The sequence below is a fragment of the Cervus elaphus genome, chromosome 6 (assembly GCF_910594005.1).
Source record: "Cervus elaphus chromosome 6, mCerEla1.1, whole genome shotgun sequence".
Lineage (NCBI taxonomy): Eukaryota > Metazoa > Chordata > Mammalia > Artiodactyla > Cervidae > Cervus > Cervus elaphus.
This window is the reverse complement of record NC_057820.1, coordinates 46,217,941-46,238,362: the sequence shown is the minus strand read 5'-3', so window position 1 is coordinate 46,238,362 and position 20,422 is coordinate 46,217,941. Positions and strand designations below refer to the sequence as shown.

General features: G+C 42.0%; 1 protein-coding gene across 6 annotated transcripts in view; it reads right to left on the bottom strand.

Moving 5' to 3' along the window:
- The window catches only part of LNX1 (ligand of numb-protein X 1), a 185,320-nt gene that overhangs the window by 1,833 nt on the left and 163,065 nt on the right, over positions 1-20,422 (bottom strand). For all 6 annotated transcript variants that reach the window (XM_043906755.1, XM_043906757.1, XM_043906756.1 and 3 more), the window contains 3 exons: positions 11,509-11,643; positions 7,831-8,008; positions 6,592-6,820 (listed from right to left, as the gene is read on the bottom strand). In XM_043906755.1, the coding sequence (XP_043762690.1) occupies positions 6,592-6,820; positions 7,831-8,008; positions 11,509-11,643 (542 nt within the window). The remainder of the gene's footprint in view (positions 1-6,591; positions 6,821-7,830; positions 8,009-11,508; positions 11,644-20,422) is intronic.

Genomic DNA, 20,422 nt, shown 5'->3' with positions numbered 1-20,422 from the left:
ACCTTCAGCTAAAATAGAAAATTAGATTGAGGAAGCTGGTCCTTTATTATTCAGTGGCAATTAGATCAGTGTTAACACAGATGCAAGCTAAGTACAAAACTGTTACAAGTATGACAGGTATGTCAGGAGCTAGATTTGACTCCAGAATCCCCCAGGCCAGGAACTGTTTTGAAAGGAAATTAGCATTTTCATGTTGGTAAAAATCAAGATATGGTGATTTTGTTTATAAACTGTACATTAAAATATTAACTGATTTTTGAGAAACCAATAAAAAAAAAAATCTCTTGTGAAATGTTTTAAGTGATAAAATTGGTTATTGTTATCAACCTTGCTAATCAATGTAACAACTTTTTCTTGCCATTTCGACTCCCATTTGAAGTAAATAAGATTTGGGTTTGATGGTGGATAATTTTAAAATGTAGTACTAGAATTCAACTCAGTTTTTTTTGTTTTGTATCTGTCATCATAGAGCATTTACAGTCATTGGTTTCACTGAAATGACAGCTGAAAAATATTAATTTCATTACATGAAACATAACCATATTTTTACTGTAAAATGTTTTATCTGCTGTATTTCACAGTAAGACTTGATGTTAGTAAGCTCACCTTACAGGAGTTGTGGAGTTTTACACAGTGGCACCCTGACAGCTCATGTTCATAGCAGGTAATTGTTCCCCAAACCCCAGAGCACTATGTTCTCACCTATGCCAATACTTGGGGGAAAGCAGGTGGGTGCTTCTTATCCAAGGTTGTGACCAAATATATCTCTATATTCTTTAAAATATATGAACGGGTACAAAGAGCAATACTCAAAAAAGTATTTCTCATCCTTTTGACTTTTTTCATTAAGTATCACCTTGACACTCTTATTGAATATTTAATCCAACGTGGACAAGCTATACAAATAACTATCTAAAATTTCTATGTACCAGCAGAAAATTTTCAACATAACATTAAGTCACAAGTGTGTCTTTTTTCTTAGACTGTTGCTTTGATACGAGTATACCATGCTCTAGGCACTTGGGATATATCAGTGAACAAAACAGGTAAAACCCCTGCCTTGTGTAGCTTTATTTGAGGGAATTTCAGTGTTACTAATTTAATTTCATTAAGTGCTTTCCTTAAGTATTTATTTCATTATAGCAGTGAGAACTCACTATGTTAAATTCTCAGAGTCAGATCTTGGTCAGTTGGGATTGAGTAAGTTTTAGGGCATTTTTTTCTTAAGTTGAATTACTTCGCTCTCTACTGGGAAATGTGGCAGCTATCTTGATCAATGTTGAGGATATACCCTTGAGAAATTAAGTGAATTTAAAATCTAAATTTAAATGTGAGCTTTTTTCCTACTCTCAGTTCTCTAAATGTAGGCCTAGTTGTGGAGAAGGAAATGGCAACCCACTCCGGTACTCTTGCCTGGAAAATGCCATGGATGGAGGAGCCTGGTACTCTACAGTCCATGGGATCACAAAGACTCAGACATGACTGAGCTACTTCACTGGTTCACTGGTGAAGATTTAGCATAGTGCAAAGAATAGCAATTAGATGTGGTGACAGATGCCTGAAGAACTATGGACAGAGATTCATAACACTGTATAGGAGGTGGTGATCAAAACCACCCCCAAGAAAAAGAAACACAAGAAAGCAAAGTGGTTGTCAGAGGAGGTCTTGAAAATACCTGAAAAAAGAAGAGAAGTGAAAGGTGAAAGAGAAAGATACATATCCAACTGAATGCAGAGTTCCTGAGAACAGCAAGAAGAGAGAAAAAACCCTTAAGTGAAAAATGAAGAGAAATAGAGGAAAACGATAGGATGGGAAAGACTAGAGATCTCTCCAAGAAAATTGGAGATACCAAGGGAACATTTCATGCAAAGATGTGCACAATAAAGGACCAGAAACTGCAAGGATCTAGCAGAAGAGATTAAGAACAGGTGGCAAGAATACACAGAAGAACTATACAAAAGGCCTTAATGACCTGGATAACCACAACGGTATGGTCACTCACCTAGAGCCAGACATCCTGGAGTGTTAAGTCAAATAGGCCTTAGGAAGCATTACTTCGAATAAAGCTCTGGAGGTGATGGAATTCAAGCTGAGCTATTTAAAATCCTAAAAGATGATGCTGATGAAGTGCTACACTCAATATGCCAGCAAGTTTGGAAAACTCAGCAGTGGCCACAGGACTGAAAAGGCCCGTTTTCATTCCAATCCCAAAGAAAGACAGTGCCAAAGAATGTTCAGACTACTGTATAATTACACTCATTTCACATGCTAGCAACGTAATGCTCAAAATCTTTCAAGCTAGACTTCAGCAGCTTGTGAACCACGAACTTGCAGAGATACAAGCTGAATTTAGAAAAGGCAGAGGGACCAGAGATCAGACGTGGATCACAACAAAGTGAAAAATTCTTAAAGAGTTGGGAATATCAGACTGCCTTACCTGCCTCCTAAGAAACCTAAATGCAGGACAAGAAGCAACACTTAGAACCAGGCATGAAACAACGGACTGGTTCAAAGCTGGGAAAGGAGTACGTCAAGGCTGTATATTGTCACCCTACTCATTTAACTTATATGTAGAGTACGTCATGTGAAATGCCACGCTAGATGAAGCACAAGTGGAAATCAAGATTACCAAAAGAACAATAACTACCACAATATTGTAATTAGCCTCCAATTAAAATTTAAAAAAAGATTGCCAAAAGAAATACCAGTAACCTCAGATATGCAAATGACACCACCCTAATGGCAGAAAGCAAAGAGGAACTAAGTCTGAAAGAGGAGAGTGAGAAAGCTGGCTTAAAACTCAACATTTAAAAACGAAATTCATGGCATCCTGTCCCTTCACTTTATGGCAAATAGATGGGGAAACAATGGAAACAGTGACAGATTTTATTTTGGGCTCCAAAATCACTGCAGTGACTGCAGCCATGAAATTAAAAGGCGTTTGCTCCTCAGAAGGAAAGCTATAGCAAACCTAGACAGCATATTAGAAAGCAGAGACATCACTTTTCTGACAAAGGTCCATATAGTCAAAGCTGTAGCTTCTCCAGTAGTCACGTATGGATATGAAGGCATGAAGAAGGCTGAGCGCTGAAGAACTGATGCTTTTTAATTGTGCTGGAGAAGACTTGAAAGAGCATGACTGAACTGTAAGGACTTCCAAAAAAGAACCACACCTCTCAATGTCAGAGTGCAGACTGTTACCCCTTCTGCTTTTGAAAATTACTAGAATGCCAACTGGGGATCATGGAAACAAATGTGAACTCCATGTTAAAACTGAGGGAGAGCCACCAAAGCCAGTGAAAGTCAGATTGTAGATGGAAGTGAGGCTGCCTACACTGGGAGCTTGCAAACTAAGCCCGCAGAGCCCTGAGCCCATGGTGAGTGCCCCTCTGATGTGCAGAATGCCATTCCGCAGACAGTACCAGACCCAGTTTGGCCAAAAAGAAGGGCATAAGTGAGGCAACGAAAACCCAAACAGATAACCCATACAGGACGCATGCCTGGAAATGCAGGAAGTAGCAACCTGTCCTGGTGGTAGGGTGGGGGAAGGATGTGTACTGTGAGTGGCCCTGCAAGGCAGATCTTAATTGGCTTGGGAGAAGTAAAACACACAACTCTGTCATAAAGAGATGTTTCTACCACCTGGAAGACTGGTTCCTTCCTTTGATTATAAAGTTCCAGCAAATAGCCACTCCAGGAAAAATTTAACTCAGAAGTTAAAGAATGAACCAGTAGAGATACATTATAAAAGAAAAGATGGAAAGTAGCAGTAAAAACAGTAACAGACAAAAAAAACTCACCAGAAAAATGCTGCCACAGAAAAGAACTGCTGCTATAGACAAGGAAATTTATAGCACCAGCCCTTTTACTATGAATTTAAAATATTCCTGAAACAACGGGTCTATAAGAGATCAAGGCAGAGACGCAAGATTCCAAGGGGAAATAAAAGATGAGAGGAAAAGTGTTGAGAAGAAAGAAGTGGAAGAGAAAAAACACAAATATATAAGTGCCTACAAAGGTAAAGATGAATGACTGAAAACACAGGAGTATGAAGAGGCGATCAAAACAAAGAAGGCAGAATGAAAGCTAACAGTTGAAAACGATTCAAGAGAAAAGATACAAAACAAAAAGATACAAATACATGTCTGAGCTCCCTGAAAAGAAGAACCGGAACAACAACATTTATCTTGAATGTTAGATGCAAAAAGCAAGCCACATGGGGAAGGAAAGAAATGAGACGGACCTCATTTCTCCACACCACCCCTCGGTGCGAGTCAACAGTGATGCATCACCGACAAAGTCCAAAAAGAGGTGATGAGATAGTTTCATAACCAAGTAACCTGTCATGGGGCGGTACAGATGCAGCACAATTTCTTTAACCAGTTCTCACCAGTAGTGGGCATGACAGTGCTACAGTGAGTATCACTGTACCTTATGAATTCTTTTCTCAGCATTGCTTGTGAAAGCCAAGAGGGAAACAGGTTAACCTAAGTGTCCACTACCAATAGGACTGGCTGAATCAACGTAGTACATCTATACCAGAGAATACCCTGAGCCACGGAAAAGAAGAGGCAGGCTGATGTGTCCTGGTGTGAGATGATACCAATGTATTTAGATTTTAATCATTTTTAGATTTAATTTAATTAATGATTTAAATCATTTTTAGATTTAAAAAAGTATGGTATAGCACACTGTGTATGTTACCACTGTATGTGTGTGTACATCTATACCTAGACCAGGGGTCAGCAAACTACGGCCCTGCCCAACACCCAATCTGTAAATAACCAGCCATCCCTATTCATTTAGTGTTGAGTATTTACTGTTTATGGCTGCTTTTGCACAACAGCAGAAATAAATAGTGGCAACAGAGACAGAAAGACCCTCCACACCTACACTCTCTGGCCCTTTCAGAAAAAGCTTACCAACCTCTGACATTGACACTCCCTGAAATATTACACAAGGAACTGGTAACCGTGACCTCTGTTGAGCAGATCTGAAAGGCAAGGGCTGAGTCACTGTCAGAGGGTCACTTTGCTTATTACATGACTGCAAGGAGAGAAGTGGATGAGGGAAAATAAAGAATTGCCAGGGTGACAGCAAACCAGTGCTGTCTTTGCTGGCATCATTTCATGCTTTCTATTCTTAAAGGAAATGAGCAAAATTCAGATTAGACTTCTGGCAAGAGCAGGGACGGGACCTTCCTGGTTGTCCAGTGATCAAAACTCTGCAGTTCCACTGCAGGTGGGATGTGTTCGATCCCTGGTGGGGGAACTAAGATCCTGCAAGTGGTGCCACAGAAAACCAGTAGGGAAGTGCTGTGCCAAGGTCAAGGGCAAAAGGTGGAGGGAGAGAAAGCCATTCACTTGGTTGCATTTAGACTAAAAAAAAACTCACATTTGTTCTGCTTTACATGAATGAACAAGGAACTTCAATTCTATGACAAATAGCTTTCAAGTACAAACATACTTCAAAATGATCTATTTTAACAGAATGCAGGCTTAGAAAGATTTTTTAAACATAATTTTAATACTCTCTTCCACCTAGGCTCAGTTTTAAAATTTTTGAAGATTTTTAAACTCAGTGCTCAATTTTCAACCTAAAATGTACTCATTTTTAAAAACATTTTATCAAGTGAAGGCTCAAAAAGGAATCTCGGTTTATATTTAAGGTAAGGTTGTTTTTTAAAACCTCATTTAAAAATTAGAGAAGCCAACCTATTCCCACCCCCCAAATGTACTCAAACCAAACATCCTACTTTCATTCATTTAATCCTCTGCCAGCATGTTATCAGCAACGCCCATGTTTAACACTGAAATCACACATTTGGGATTATTAAGGCGATCCTTCGTAGGCCAAGAGGTCACACTCTGATGCAGGTGAGGAAACCTCAGTTTATCTGTCCTGTAAATATTTGATTTCTGTATCCAGCCCTGAGTAAGTCTGCTCCCAAATCTTTTCCTGAACTTCTGAAACACTTAACTGGCGTCCCTGTAAGGCTCTAGTTACATCTCACCGGAATGACAACCCAGCCACTTCCTGAAGGCTTACACAAGAACTTTACAAGAGTAGGAACTAAGGAGAGGTGATCTGAGCCAGACCCTCAACCAGCACATGCCCCAGCATCTGGGCAAAGGGAAAACATGCTGCTGTGTCGCTTTGTGTCTGGCCAGGGCCACCCAAAAGCTGGAGAGGGGAAGCCACGCAAGAGTTTTGCCTCCTTGCAGGTTCCCAGCGCTGCCGCTCGCCAATTCGGAAAAGGGGACCTTCCTGTGGCTCCAGGGTGTGTGAACACAGCCTCCTGTCCCTGTCAGCGGGGCTTCCTGCTGCATGTATGACCCACACCGCTGTCCATGGCAGCCCTGTAAGCTCCTCAACAGGAGAGCCCACATTCAGGCTTTCGTTCCTGCCTGAGGATTACCGTGTTTTCACTTACAAAAGGGAAGACGAATTATTTCAAGTAGACCCACAGTCACACATGGGTCTCATTAAGATTGTTAGTGCCCTGAAGCAGCCCAAGAGAGTGAAACAGTGGTCTACGAACTATAATTGTTTCCTCCCACACCTCCCCAAGGATGTCACATTGGAACTCACCGTGGTAATTCCAGCCACATGACCCAAGAGGGGAACCAGTCGCCGGGTGGGGCTGTGTCGTGGTCAGAGTCCAGGGCTGCCAGGCTGCTCTCATCTTCCTGGGGCTCATACTCTTTGACTTCCAAAGCTTTCAGTACCACCGAGGAGGATGTGCTTTTCAACAAACCAACTGCCTCACTCCTGCTGACCTCGGTTAGTTCAATCCCATTCACATTCAACAAAATGTCACCTAGGGGCCAGAGAAGCAGAAGCCATTCTTAGTGAGGCTGCAAATGGGAACTTCTGCTAGAAAGGATAAGGGGCAGGGCTGATCGGGATGCAGAAATGTGGTGAGGGCAAAGGACATCCTCATGATGTGAGGTTGGTTCTCACATAGCAAATTGTGAGCAGCGTGCATGTTGCAAGGTGTTGATAAAATATGTGTTGGGGCGGGTCGGTCTAAACATGCATGTTGGTATTTGGCTCTTGCCTTTAAAATGGGAAGGGAGGGAAGAAGGAAAGAAGGGAGAGGGAGGATGAGAGGAAGACAAAATAGTCACATTCACTATTTAATCAAAGAAAACCTACTTTTTTTCTTTTTTTTTCTTCCCTGCCCTCTCCCCACCCCCTATTTTTAGCACAAAGGCAGAGCAACGTGGCAAAAGCTGTACACAGAGCCTGGCATGTAGTAGGCACCCAATAAATACAGATTGAGTGAATAAATAAGCTTCCCATGAGATTGGCATCTCTTTCCTTTACTTAGAGTACCCTGGATCACATTAAGATTAAAGTGGTGAAACACTTTTCACCAATGAGAAAGTATCTGGCTCGGTATTTTCACTTAATATTCATTGAATCAAATCATTTTTCCTATCCAACCCATAAATACAATTCATAAACAGTTTCATCACTGGTCATTCCAACAAAGGATCACTTGGGATGAACAGAACCAAATTACTCCACTTAATAGAAGCAGCTTGTTTGTAACTGCAGTTCTTGCCTATTAATGCTTGGCATCCTTGGCAGGTACTCACTTTACCAGCAAGCAACGTGGCCCACAATCAAACCACATGAACCAAGAGGGGTGAAACCCAGTCCAGCAACTACACTCAAACCAGTCATGGTCAATGAGTAAGAGATGTCCTGGCCAGATCACCCTCACATTCTCTTGTTAATTCTGGAAACAGTTACCTAATCCGGGAAGCCACACTACTTCCTTTTAACACTGCTGCCCTAGTTCCTTAAGTCTCTACTTTTTACCTGTTTTTATTCTTCCATCTCTGCTTATGACTCCTCCGGGCTCGACACTGATGACATAGATTGGCAAATCCCACTCTGTGTGTGATGCGCCTCCTGCAACGGTCATGCCGAGTGATTCACCAGGGTCTTTTCGGACACTTACCACTTTCTCATGACAAGTGACCACAGGATGGAGGGGCTAAAGGCACAGACAAAAAAAAAAAAATACATAGCACATTTGTTCACAAGTGGGTTTGAACTGTTTACATACAAAAACTACCAAGATTGCATAAACATGTGATGGAGGTTCTTGGTCTTACAGAGAGGAAGGCAGGGGAGGGGGAAAGAGTTGGGGGGAGAGAGATCCAGAGAACTCACTTGGTCCTCACTACAGTCACATTATCCCAAATGCCATTGGCTGACTCAGAACATTTACATTTCAAATGGAGAAGTAAAAAATGGAAAGGAACAGGCTGGAGACCACTGGAGAAATATTAAGCATACAAAGTGAACTGCACCGGAAATGTTTCACGTGACTCATTTATTCCTGATAGAGTGAGTCAGCATTTCATGAAACTCTTGTCACTCATGAATATCAGCAATTTTTTCTAAGTTAAAAGAGTATTACCATATTATTCAGGTAATCACAGAAATCCGCAAAGAAAAATAATGAACGTCATAGATATTATGCTCTAAAAACTCACCAATATCTGGGTTTTCCCCAGCTGACAACTTTATTCTTACTTTAGCGTTCTAAATAATGTGCAGTTATAACCTTTAATAATGTTACATAAAATATACACATTGCATAATACACATTGTATTAATAGAATAACTTCTAAAACAAATTAAGAGAATTGTGATTTTGATTCAATAGCACAAGACTAAAAACATCGAAGCCATATGCAACATTATCCTGAAGCATTAAGAGTGAGTCAAGGAATATATATCAGTGAATATATATCAATATGTATTTTTCTAAAAAGTTATTCTCTTTCCTGCTTGGGCAGTGACCAAGCAGATTAAGTGAGCATGTGCACTGCAAATAAATATTTATAACACCTGATCAAACCTCAAGGAGGTCTATGGTTCAAAACATAGCTGATAGTTCTATCTAAAGAAAGAAAAAATTTAAAAATTTGACAAAAATAATCCCATCACAGAACAAAATGTAAGCGTGCTTCTGTTTGTTAAAAAAAAAGGAGGGAAAATAAGAACTTGTATTAGCTTTTGCATTTTCATAAAGGAGCTCTGAAAGAAAAAGTGGTGGAGGTGAGTACTGGGCAGGGCAGGGATAGGTGAGAAACTATGCTTTCCATCTTTTGAACTCTGTGATATATTATGTATTCAGTAAACCAAATGGATTATAATTAAACTTCTGTAAATTTGATGGTTTTCATAATACAGAACTAATGCATGCACAGAATCAATTTTTAATGCTTCATTATGAAGCAAGATAAACCTAGGATTTTTGAGCATTTATTACCTCATGATTTCCTATGGTTTTAAATAATCCATGTCTTTTGTAATGGTTTTATTATATACAGAATGCCACATGAGTGTATCCCTAGCACTGAGCACTGCATTTAACACATTGATGACAATAAGTACACATCTGTTGAATAAATGGATGGATAAACTTCAAGTTGCCACACCTTATCTTTGATAGTAATAGAATAATACATTGGAAATTAATAATTATAGCAAGGTACATGCTGCAATTAGTACTTCTAACATCAGGGGTGTGTTTACATAAACCTTAGAACTTTGAAGTGCCCTGTAGAGATTGGCTGTGTAGGTAAGCATTAGTTCTCTCCCACAGCGGTAACCACACTCTGTCAATCGTCTTTAGCTTTTCAACTGGCTAAAAACTTCTCTGTCTCACAAATCTTGGTTTGCCTTCTTTCGGTATTTCTTTGAATTATTAAGTGCCTACTTTAAAAAAGCCACATTACTTCCTAAGCAAAAAAAAAACTTGAGTAGGATCATGAAAAACTAAATCATCAAATGTCTATATGTTTTAATTTTAAATATACCGCTGTGTGTATGTGTGTGTGTGTGAGAGAGAGAGAGAGAGAGAGAGAGAGGACATTTCAGAAGGCAGATAGAACTATAAATTAAAATGAAAATAATTACAATTTCCCACTAGACCAGTCTGTTATGTATGTTTTCCAGGACACACAACAGAAGGTTTCAGCAAAAATTTGATCAGATTACCCTGGCTGTTTCCATGATTCATGATGGTTAGGTGGAAGGGACTATAAAGCCACAGTGCTGGTGGAAGCCGCATTCTTAGTGGTTTAATGAACCAGAATATAATATGGTCTAGTTAACTAACAGTAAACTTTAAATAATTGAGCTAATAAGCTAGTTTTCCATTAACAGATACCATTGGTTTAATTTAAACACTAATGGTATTTATTATCAAAAAGACACCAGGTAGTCGTTATCCATAAAAGGTTTTAGCAAGAGGTACTTGGTTTTTCTAGATTGCTCATTGTAAATAAACCTAAAATTTACGGATTTATGGGGTATGGCTGGCTGGCTGGAGGAAGGAGAGGTGGTGTAGGTTTGCAGGCTACGTAGTTAATAGTATACAAAGCAGAGATATTCCAAAATAAAAAATCTGTATCCATTGCTCAAAAACTCAAACTTGTGAGTTATTCCAAACTGAAACACAGCCTGATATAGAATGTAGGCATTCCTAATATCTGTTGCAAGAAGAATGGGCTACCAATAAGAGTTGAGTGACAAGTGATTTAGTGAAACCAGGTCTCAGGAGAAATGACAGCTAGAAACTCACGGCCGTCACAGTAGGGTGCCAAGCCAAGGCACAAGACTAAGCAAGGTTTGTGTTGCTCAGACACCCATCCAAATGGGGAGGTTACAGTACTGCCTCTAACAAAAGCCACAGACAGAAGTTCACACTGGCCTGAGTCACCTCACTTAAAGACAGGCTACAAATTGCTGATCTGAAGGAGGCATTCTGCCTAGAGATGCATTCTGCTCTATCCACAGTGTTTTAAAATTTTTCTGGAATTGAAAACCATAAGGACATACGCTCCCTAATTTGTCCCAATCCCCACTACTCCCTAATGTTACATGAACTTGAATGTTTTTATTATCTTCCTGGGTTCTTGCAAAAACAAACACACTAAAAATAGAAGAGGAAACAACCCTGGTGGTCCAGGAGTTAATACTCATGCTTCCACTGCAGAGGACATGGGTTTGATCTCTGGTTGGGAAACTAAAATCCTGCATGGCTTGTGGTGCAGCCAAAAAAAAAAAAAGACAGCAGAGAATCGTTAATTTTCAGGCAGATTGGGTACTTCAAAAGCCAGAAACCAAGCCACCTTCCTCATTTCAACGTGAATGGGAACCATCCTTAAACAAAACGCCAGTTGAAAAAATAAGACATCCATTTGGCTTAGACTAGAACTTAGGTCCCCATATGAGGTCTGCTTTTCACGATCGAGTTTTAAAACACTCCTGTACCTTTCCCTCTCCTCCCTGGACAGGAGACACCTGTTATCTCACCAGGTCGTGAAGATGGGATTTAGGGCTTTTGTTTTACAAGACAAGTCAAACAGTGTTTAAATGATGAAGTCCAGAGATGACACTTAGAAATGTTCAAGTGTGCAGGCTTCCCAAGAAAGAGCTCCCTGCAGGACCAGTGGACACATCCCGGCTGGGCCTCACCTTGGGAGTGTTGCTCCTGTCCCCTGGCCCCGGGGACTGGCTGCCGTTGCTGCTCCAGCTGGCTTCCTGGAAGATGTCAGGACTCTGCCGCCGAACCTGGCGGGACACGACGAGGTGAACACGCCTTTCACTGGCCTGCGTGATGAGACACAGGCGTTAGCCACTCGGAGCTTCCATCCCAAACATCCAGCACCAATGACTTCCCGAGATGTGAGTCTGGTTTTACTTTTCTTTTTAACTTTTTATTTTGTGTTGGGGTATACCCGATAAACAGTGTTGTGATAGTTTTCAGGTGAGCAGCAAAGACTCGGTCATACGTATACCTGTATCCATTCTCCCCCAAGGTTTTACCTTTTTTATGGAAAAAAATGATTTCTCACTTCTCCATGATTATACCCACTTTGTAATTTGGCAAGAACTTGAGTTATTTCCTTTATTCCTATACTTTAGGTAATGAACATCACTTCAAAGGGAGAAACTAAGGAACATTTGACTCATTCAACAGTCTTTGAAAAGACACTGTTGGGCATTGCGAACTTATTTTTAATGAATTGCACACAAGCCATGACTGAAGGACTTTCCAGCCAGAAGGGAGTGTACTCTGTAAAGTTATAGCCTAGTTCGAACCCAGACCCAAGGCCTAAGACCAAAGGTAAGCAGTAAAGAGAAGAAGAGGAGCTGGTGCTGGCAACACTACCACTGCAGGAACGCGAACCCTGTGAGTGACGGTGTCAAACACTTGAGGATTGGGAAGGATGAGCATTTCAGAAATCTGAGGATGACAGCAGGCTCTAACACAACCCAATTAAAGGCCTTTGCCCTGATCCTTTTTCTTAATGTGACAGTCACTAATTACGTTGACCGGTCCTCTCTGCTATGTACCCTGACAAAGAGCAGCTGCACGGCTTATTAGGAAGGTTGAGTCCACACCATAAACTTACCAACTGGCTCTCTGCCACTGAGGACTTTCACTTGTGTCTGAGAACATGTGGGGTCATTATTCTACAACTGCTGACTACAGAGGTTCCAGATCTGCGGGCCAGATAGATGAAACCTTGGACCTGTGAAACACACCTAACGAGGCCCCCTGATGGCCCAGGCTGAAGGAGCCTGCTGACCTCCCTGTCACTTGAATAAAAGCTGACTGTGGCTGAGGCATGGCTAGATTTGATTGGAAACCAGGAAAGATTAGGTTTGGGGACACGGAAGATGGAGAAGAGAAGACTAAATTCTAGGCGTTTCCCTCTGCATCCCCTCCCCGACCATCGCATCACAGCACAGGTGATGGCCCACCTGCCCTTCCACAGGCACGGCTCTCAGGCCATGGACAAGGCAGGTCATGAAAGAGGCCACGGAAAGTCCATGCTCTTCTCCATGAGTTCAGACAATGGGAGTGGAGTTGTTCGCTTCCTGCCTCTCTGCCTCTTCTTTCTCGTGGCCTGTAAGTCACTCTCAGGAACTAGGACCTTGTTTTAAAATCTTAAGCAATGAGAACCCCCACCAGTGAAATCAGATCCCTACAGTTGCCTAGCCCAAAACTTCGTGACTTTACATTCTTCTATTAATATCTCAGGACTCTTTAGAAATGTAGGGGTCATCAGCCGGATGGTTATAAATTAGATGAATGTTTAAAAACAGCTGCTAAAGTACAGTGCCTATTGTAAACATCATGGTGGATGGTGGGCAGCATGATTCATTTCACATACATGTAGAAAACCCTACAAAGGAAGTTTAAGTCCTTCACTCACTCTCCTTGATCATCACTTCTGTTGCTCTGCCCAGTCATCACTTACATACTCGTCTCCCTTGCTCATTTGCTTATCTCGAATCCCCTGGTGTTTCTCATCATATATAAAACTTGTGTCAGAACAGGATAAAAATAACAAGCCCAGGAAACAACAGTGAAGTAAGCTGACATGAAGAACTATGGTACTAGCCAACTAAACTCAATTCTTGGAAGAGGATTTTGTAATAGCTTTTTCTTTATACTGTAAGCCTCACTTATCCAAATGAGGTTATCTCTGGGAACTTTTTGAAGCAAAAGTCACTAAAAGATAAGAAGTGGCAAACATTCAAGTCAAAACTTCAGCTGCTGAGCCCAAATGTGCTCTTTATCTTCAGGGAAACTCCAACGTTTTGAAAGATCTCAGTGGTAGGTTTGTGTCTAGGCCCACGTGCTGTGCCGTGTTCAATTTGGACTAGCAGCAGCTGCAGGCCTAAGCACCTAATGAGAATTGAGAAAATCGGAGACAGATTGAATCAACTCGCTAGGCAAAATCCCAAATGCCAAGGAGTAGCCTGTAAGAGCTATTTAATTCACATTTTCCAGCATGAATTTCTCACTGGATTTTCAAATGCCAACTCTGGCAGAAATAACACTCCAATAAATAACCCTGGTATCAATTTACTTGGAAATAAATTCCCTGCAAGGCTGGATCCCCAGTTCTTACCAGCCACCTTATAAATTGCTCTCAGAGAGATGCTATTTGATGCTCTTTCTTTCCAAGTATTTGAAGTTGAAGGTGGAAAATGGGCTAATGTGTTTATCCTGGCTTTAACTCTAAGGAGCAGCTGGATTTAGGGCTGAGAAACAGCCCTTAGCACCAGATAGCCTTTCTTTCCACTGGTTGAATGTAGTGTGAATGTGGGATGAGTGTGAGAAGGAGTGGGGATCACAGAAAGACTGAATGAAGGAGAGAATGGCAAGAACTCACTTATTTCATACCCACATAGTCTGTGCCAGGAGGAAGGGGGGCAGCAGACCTGTTGTTTAAATAACTCTCAAAGGAAGAGGGGGCCCCGCTTCTTTCTGGCATCTCTTGGGATGCTGTAATTTGGGCAAAAGAACTGTTTAACAATTGCGACTCAAGTAACAGACCAAGCTAGAGGTAATTTTCCTCTCCTTTCTCTTCTCTCCCTTAAACATTCTAAATTTTGATCCAGACAAATTCTGGACATAGAGGTTACAACCTGCATAGTCTTACTGCAATACCGTATTTTTTCTATTCTAAGTGCCCAAGTCTTAACTTCCTCTTCTCCCTTCCTTGGTTAAGGGGGAGGGGTTCTAATGGCCTCCACCTTCTCCCCTGTGGACCTCCACTTGCTGGCAGGCCTCTCTACAAACATTCTGTCCCCATGGTTGACAGCTGTCTGCTTTAGACTAGCCTCTAAGAACCTTGGGGACAAGGCTTCTGCCCTCAGGGAGTTGTCCTACTTCAGGAAAAGTCTGAAGCAGGTGCCAAGAAGGAGACATGAATAATACACATAAAAGCCTCCTGAAGTGGGACCAATTACTCCTAGCTGAAAAAAAACAGGACAAATCTCATATTCAGAGAAAACCAGAAGGAAAACTGAATAGCATTTCTCATGGAAAAGCTTGCTTGCTTTTGTTTCATTTAATGATTTCTCTGCTCTTTTGAGATTTGACTCAAAGCTGCCAATCATGTTTATATGATGAGAGTAAGCAGAGGTCACAAAAGGCAAGCATAGTCCGGCAGCCACATTTATATTTAGCCCATTTTAAAATAATACAATCCCATCCCTCATAGCTGGAAGGAAGAAGAGTCTGAGAGTGCTACACTGATGTTTCCCAGGGTGAGCATCCTCCTTTGAGTTCAGCTTGGAAATGGCTCTTTTCTCTACAAAACCCACTGCAGTTGATTGTCAGGATGCGACAAAGACCAGGCACCTCACAGAGTAGAGAGATGGAGATCAAAGATGCCACTGCACCAGGGGCCAGGAGAGATGTTCTGCAGAGCTGTGCCCTGGAGCAGAGTAGGACTCTGTACTGGCCCATTGCTGCATGGTCTGTGCGGAGGCTAGTTAGGGCAGAGCAAGAGTGGATGGACTACCTGTACTTCAGAGCGTGGTGACCAAGCCAAAAGCTCTACCTATTCATGTCCAAAAGACTGGAGTTAAACCAAATGCATGCTAGCATTTGCTGCTTTATATATATGTGTGTGTATATACACACACACACAGTTATATTTAAGCATACATGTGTGCGTGCATGCATGCTAAGTCGCTTCAGTCGTGTTTGACTCTTTCTGACCCTATAGACTGTAGCTTGCCAGATTCCTCTGTCCATGGGATTCTCCAGGTAAGACTACTGGAGTGGGTGGCCATGCCCTCCTCCAGGGGATCTTCCCGATCCAGGGATCGAACCTGCATCTCCTGTGACTCCTGCATTGCAGTGGATTCTTCACTGCTGCACTGGGGAAGCCAGTATTTAAGCATATGTATGCTTAAATAAAACATTTGGTAAACTGTAATTTGTGTGAGTTTGGTCATTGCATTGACATATTAACTTCAAGAAATCTCAAGTTAAAGAGTTACCACACTCCTACCCCCTCAATGCTGCAGAGTATCGGTCTATGCAAACAGCTGACACAGGGGACTCTGAACCAACTGAGGGGCATCGAGATCATGCTGCCCAGAGCAGACAGACATGCACCCCCTTTATATCACGGTACAGGTCCGCCTGACTGGGGGCCCTCTTGTTACAGAGAAAAGAGCTGTAGTTGGATTTCTAATAACATAAGCTGTTTGCAGGATTTGTCTCTACTTGGTGCTCCATCCATTAACATCAGAGGTTCTAGCAAACATCTCTTTAAAAAATCCCTCCTGCATCTGCATTCTCCACTGCTTTCTTTTCCAAGGATCCGGAGAGAGTTAATTCCTAGGCAGGTTCATAGGAAGTCTGAGGTCTCCAAGGAAGAGAGGAGGGTCTGGGGCCCTCAAGGAGGAGACAGTTCAGTTCAGTTAAGTTCAGTCACTCAGTCATGTCCGACTCTTTGCAACCCCATGAACCGCAGCACGCCAGGCCTCCCTGTCTATCACCAACTCCCGGAGTCCACCCAAATCCACGTCCATTGAGTCAGTGATGCCATCCAACCATCTCATCCTCTGTCATCCCCTTCTTCTCCTGCCTTCAATCTTTCCCAGCATCAGGGTCTTTTCAAATGAGTCAGCTCTTCGCATCAGGTGGCCAAAGTACTGGAATTTCAGCTTCAGCATCAGTCCTTCCAATGAACACCCAGGACTGATCTCCTTTAGGATGGACTGGTTGGATCTCCTTGCAGTCCGAGGGACTCTCAAGAGTCTTCTCCAACACCACAGTTCAAAAGCATCAATTCTTTGGCGCTCAGCTTTCTTTCTAGTCCAACTCTCACATCCATACATGACTACTGGAAAAACCATAGCCTTGACTAGATGGACCTTTGTTGGCAAAGTAATGTCTCTGCTTTTTAATATGCTGTCTAGGTTGGTCATACCTTTCATTCTAAGGAGTAAGCATCTTTTAATTTCATGGCTGCAATCACCATCTGCAATGATTTTGGAGCCCAGAAAAATAAAGTCAGCCACTGTTTCCACTGTTTCCCCATCTATTTGCCATGAAGTGATGGGACCAGATGCCATGATCTTAGTTTTCTGAATGTTGACCTTTAAGCCAACTTTTTCACTCTCCTCTTTCACTTTCATCAAGAGGCTTTTGAGTTCCTCTTCACTTTCTGCCATAAGGGTGGTGTCATCTGCATATCTGAGGTTATTGATATTTCTCCCGGCAATCTTGATTCCAGTTTGTGCCTCTTCCAGCCCAGCGTTTCTCATGATGTACTCTGCATATACGTTAAATAACCAGGGTGACAATATACAGCCTTGATGTACTCCTTTTCCTATTTGGAACCAGTCTGTTGTTCCATGTCCAGTTCTAACTGTTGCTTCCAGACCTGCATATAGGTTTCTCAAGAGGTGGGTCAGGTGGTCTAGTATTCCCATCTCCTTCAGAATTTTCCACAGTTTATTGTGATCCACACAGTCAAAGGCTTTGGCATAGTCAAGAAAGCAGAAATAGATGTTTTTCTGGAACTCTCTTGCTTTTTCGATGATCCAGTGGATGTTGGCAATTTGATCTCTGGTTTCTTTGCCTTTTCTAAAACAAGCTTGAACATCTGGAAGTTCACGGTTCACGTATTGCTGAAGCCTGGCTTGGAGAATTTTGAGCATTACTTTACTAGTGTGTGAGATGAGTGCAATTGTGCGGTAGTTTGAGCATTTTTTTGGCATTGCCTTTCTTTGGGATTGGAATGAAAACTGACCTTTTCCAGTCCTGTGGCCACTGCTAAGGAGGAGATAAGGGTCTGGAAATCTCAAGGAGGAGGAAAGGACAAATATCTTTTTTTTCTCTACATTCTTTAGTCTTAGTCACATGAAACTTTTTTTTTTCTTTAAGCCTGATGATTACAATTACACAACAAACAACTCAGTTTAAACTCTGTACTAAGGATTATATAACAACAGTGTATCCTGCTTGGGGACTGTTCCTCCTTCCTGAAAACCTTCTGGTGAATCCTGTTATCTTAAAATGTAAATTATGGGGTCTAGTAAGATCTTTACGACCTTGAGACATTTTTGATTTATTGTGATAACTAATTAAAAAATATAGAATTCCTTTGCTAAAGACTAGCAAGGGGGGCACTCTCCATTCCCCTTCTGATGTCTATGTCAGAAGCTTTCTCTGTTCCTTTTTATACTTTAATGAAACACTGCTACACAAAAGCTCTTGAGTGATCAAGCCTGGTCCTGGTCCTGAAGCTAAATCTTTTTCTTCGGAGATCACGAATCCGACACCGCTCACCGTAAGCTATCAATCCCAGAGTCAGACAGTCTAGCTTGAATTGTGGAGATGGTTCTTCCTGCACCTTTGGGGGCTGCTCCACTTGAGTTCCCCTTCCAGCTTCAGCTCAAGCATCATTTTCAGTTCATCCATCTCATGCTCACAAAGCCCCGGGGAACTGTGTGGAGCATCGGTTGCACACAGTTGGGAAGTCCCAGCTCAGGAAGAGACGTCAGGCACCATCTAATCCAGCAGTTCCCCCGTAGCCCATGCTTCGGTTCCCCTCCAGCTCCTTGTCCCCCAGTGTGCGCTTCAATGCATCCAAGGGCCGTGAGGTCACCGTGTCCCAAGGCGGAGCAGGCCGTTTTTAGACAGTGCCAATTAGCAAGTTTGCCCTTAGGCTGAGTTTAAATTTGTCTTTCTCTTGCTTGCCCATTGCTTCTAGCCTTGTCCTCTCAGGCAACCCCAATCAATTTCCATGTGACAAGCCTATTTGAAAATAACTCTCATGGCCCTCCCTTAGCTCTTCTCCTTTCCAGGTCAAGGATTCCTAGTTTCCTTCATATTTAACGAGTCACCTCAAAAACATGAACTCTGAACTCATTCTAACAAAGTTGAGTTGGGTGTGTATATGAGAATTAGACCTAGAAGATATATCCTGGTCTGACCAGCAGAATAAACAGTGTTTTTGGATGGACCAGCTGCACCCAGGACTTCATTTATGGAGTTCCCATTTTGTCACTTCTCATATGCATAAAGACTATCTCTGTTCTATGGGGCCAAGAACTCCATAGGTGTCTGTCGTGGTTATTGCTGCTTAACTGAAGGATGGCAGGGAGGTTCCCCAGATGCTGCGGTGAACGCGTCATGGCAGTGCAGCCTGCCTCTGAGATCCCGCCTGGCACATGGACCATACATGGCCATGTAGGCAATAGGAGGCATCCGGACAGGGTCACCCACTGATACTCCAGCAAAGTCACAAAGCTGTCAGCTGTTCCTGCTGACAGAGCAACACCCTGCACAGTGAGGTACAGAAACAAAACCCTTGCCCGAAGCTTCTGCCAGCGAGCAAGAGAGGAGCTGAGAAACAGAAGCATGTCTCCATGCAAGGTACGCTGCTGCTGAGGATGTAAATTGGTGAAGCCACTACGGAAAACAGTACTGCAGTCCCTCAAAAAACTAAAGGTAGAGCTACCGTATGATCCAGTAGCCCTAGTCCTGGACTTATATCCAGACAAAACTATAATTCAAAAGATACATGCCTGTCTGTGTTCATAACCACACTATTCACAACAGCCAAGACATGGAAGCAACCTGAGGGTCCACTGACAAGATGATGGATAAAGAAGATGTTATGTATATACAATGGAATATTACTTGGCCATAAAAAACGAAAAAGACCATTTGTAGCAACATGGATGCACTAGAGATGATCATACTAAGTGAAGTCAGACAGAGAAAGACAAATATCACATGATATCATTTCCATGTGGAGTCTAAAATGACACAAATAAACTTATCTAGGAAACAGAAACAGACTCACAGACACAGAAAACACACTTGTGGTTGCCAAGGGGGAGTTTGGAAGTTTGGAATCACTTTACTATATAGCAGAAATTAAAACTACATTGCAAATCAACCATGCTTGAATGAAAAAGTTAAAAGAAATCCCTCTCACTGGGCAGCAGGTTGGGGCTCCAGAATTACAACCCCGGGTTGAGCTAATGGGGCAATGTTAATTGCTAGTCTCTATAAAATGAGCTTGGTGAAGGCAAATCTGGTATGTTGACTAGTTCACTATTGAGACTTTAGCTCCTGGCACATAGAAAGCATAGCACAGTCTAAAAAGAATTGTGAATGTCTTTTAGACAGGCAGCAGCTACTTGAGCTAAGGGTGACCAGAGTCAGGCCAAGAATAAAGAAGATTAAGGAGGCTTTGAGGAAAAGTGACAAATAGGACCTTAGGGTTTGATGAGGGTAGAAGAGGAGATTTGAGCAGCAGTTTGATCTATTTTTCCCACTAGACTTTAGCTCCATGTACATCTTTATGTTCCCAGAAGCGTATTTTGTAAGTGCTAAGAAATTAACAATGACAGTCTGACTTATACAGGGTCGAATAGATGTCAGTGACAAGGTCAAAATAAGAATTTAGGTCCTGAACCTCAGCAGAATGACCTAAGTCCTCAAATGCCTTTCTTTTATGACATCTGGAAGTTACTCTGATAGATTTCGTTCCATAATAATAAAAAAAACAAAACAAAATCATGTGTGGAGACATGAGAGGTGGGGAAGGGTAGT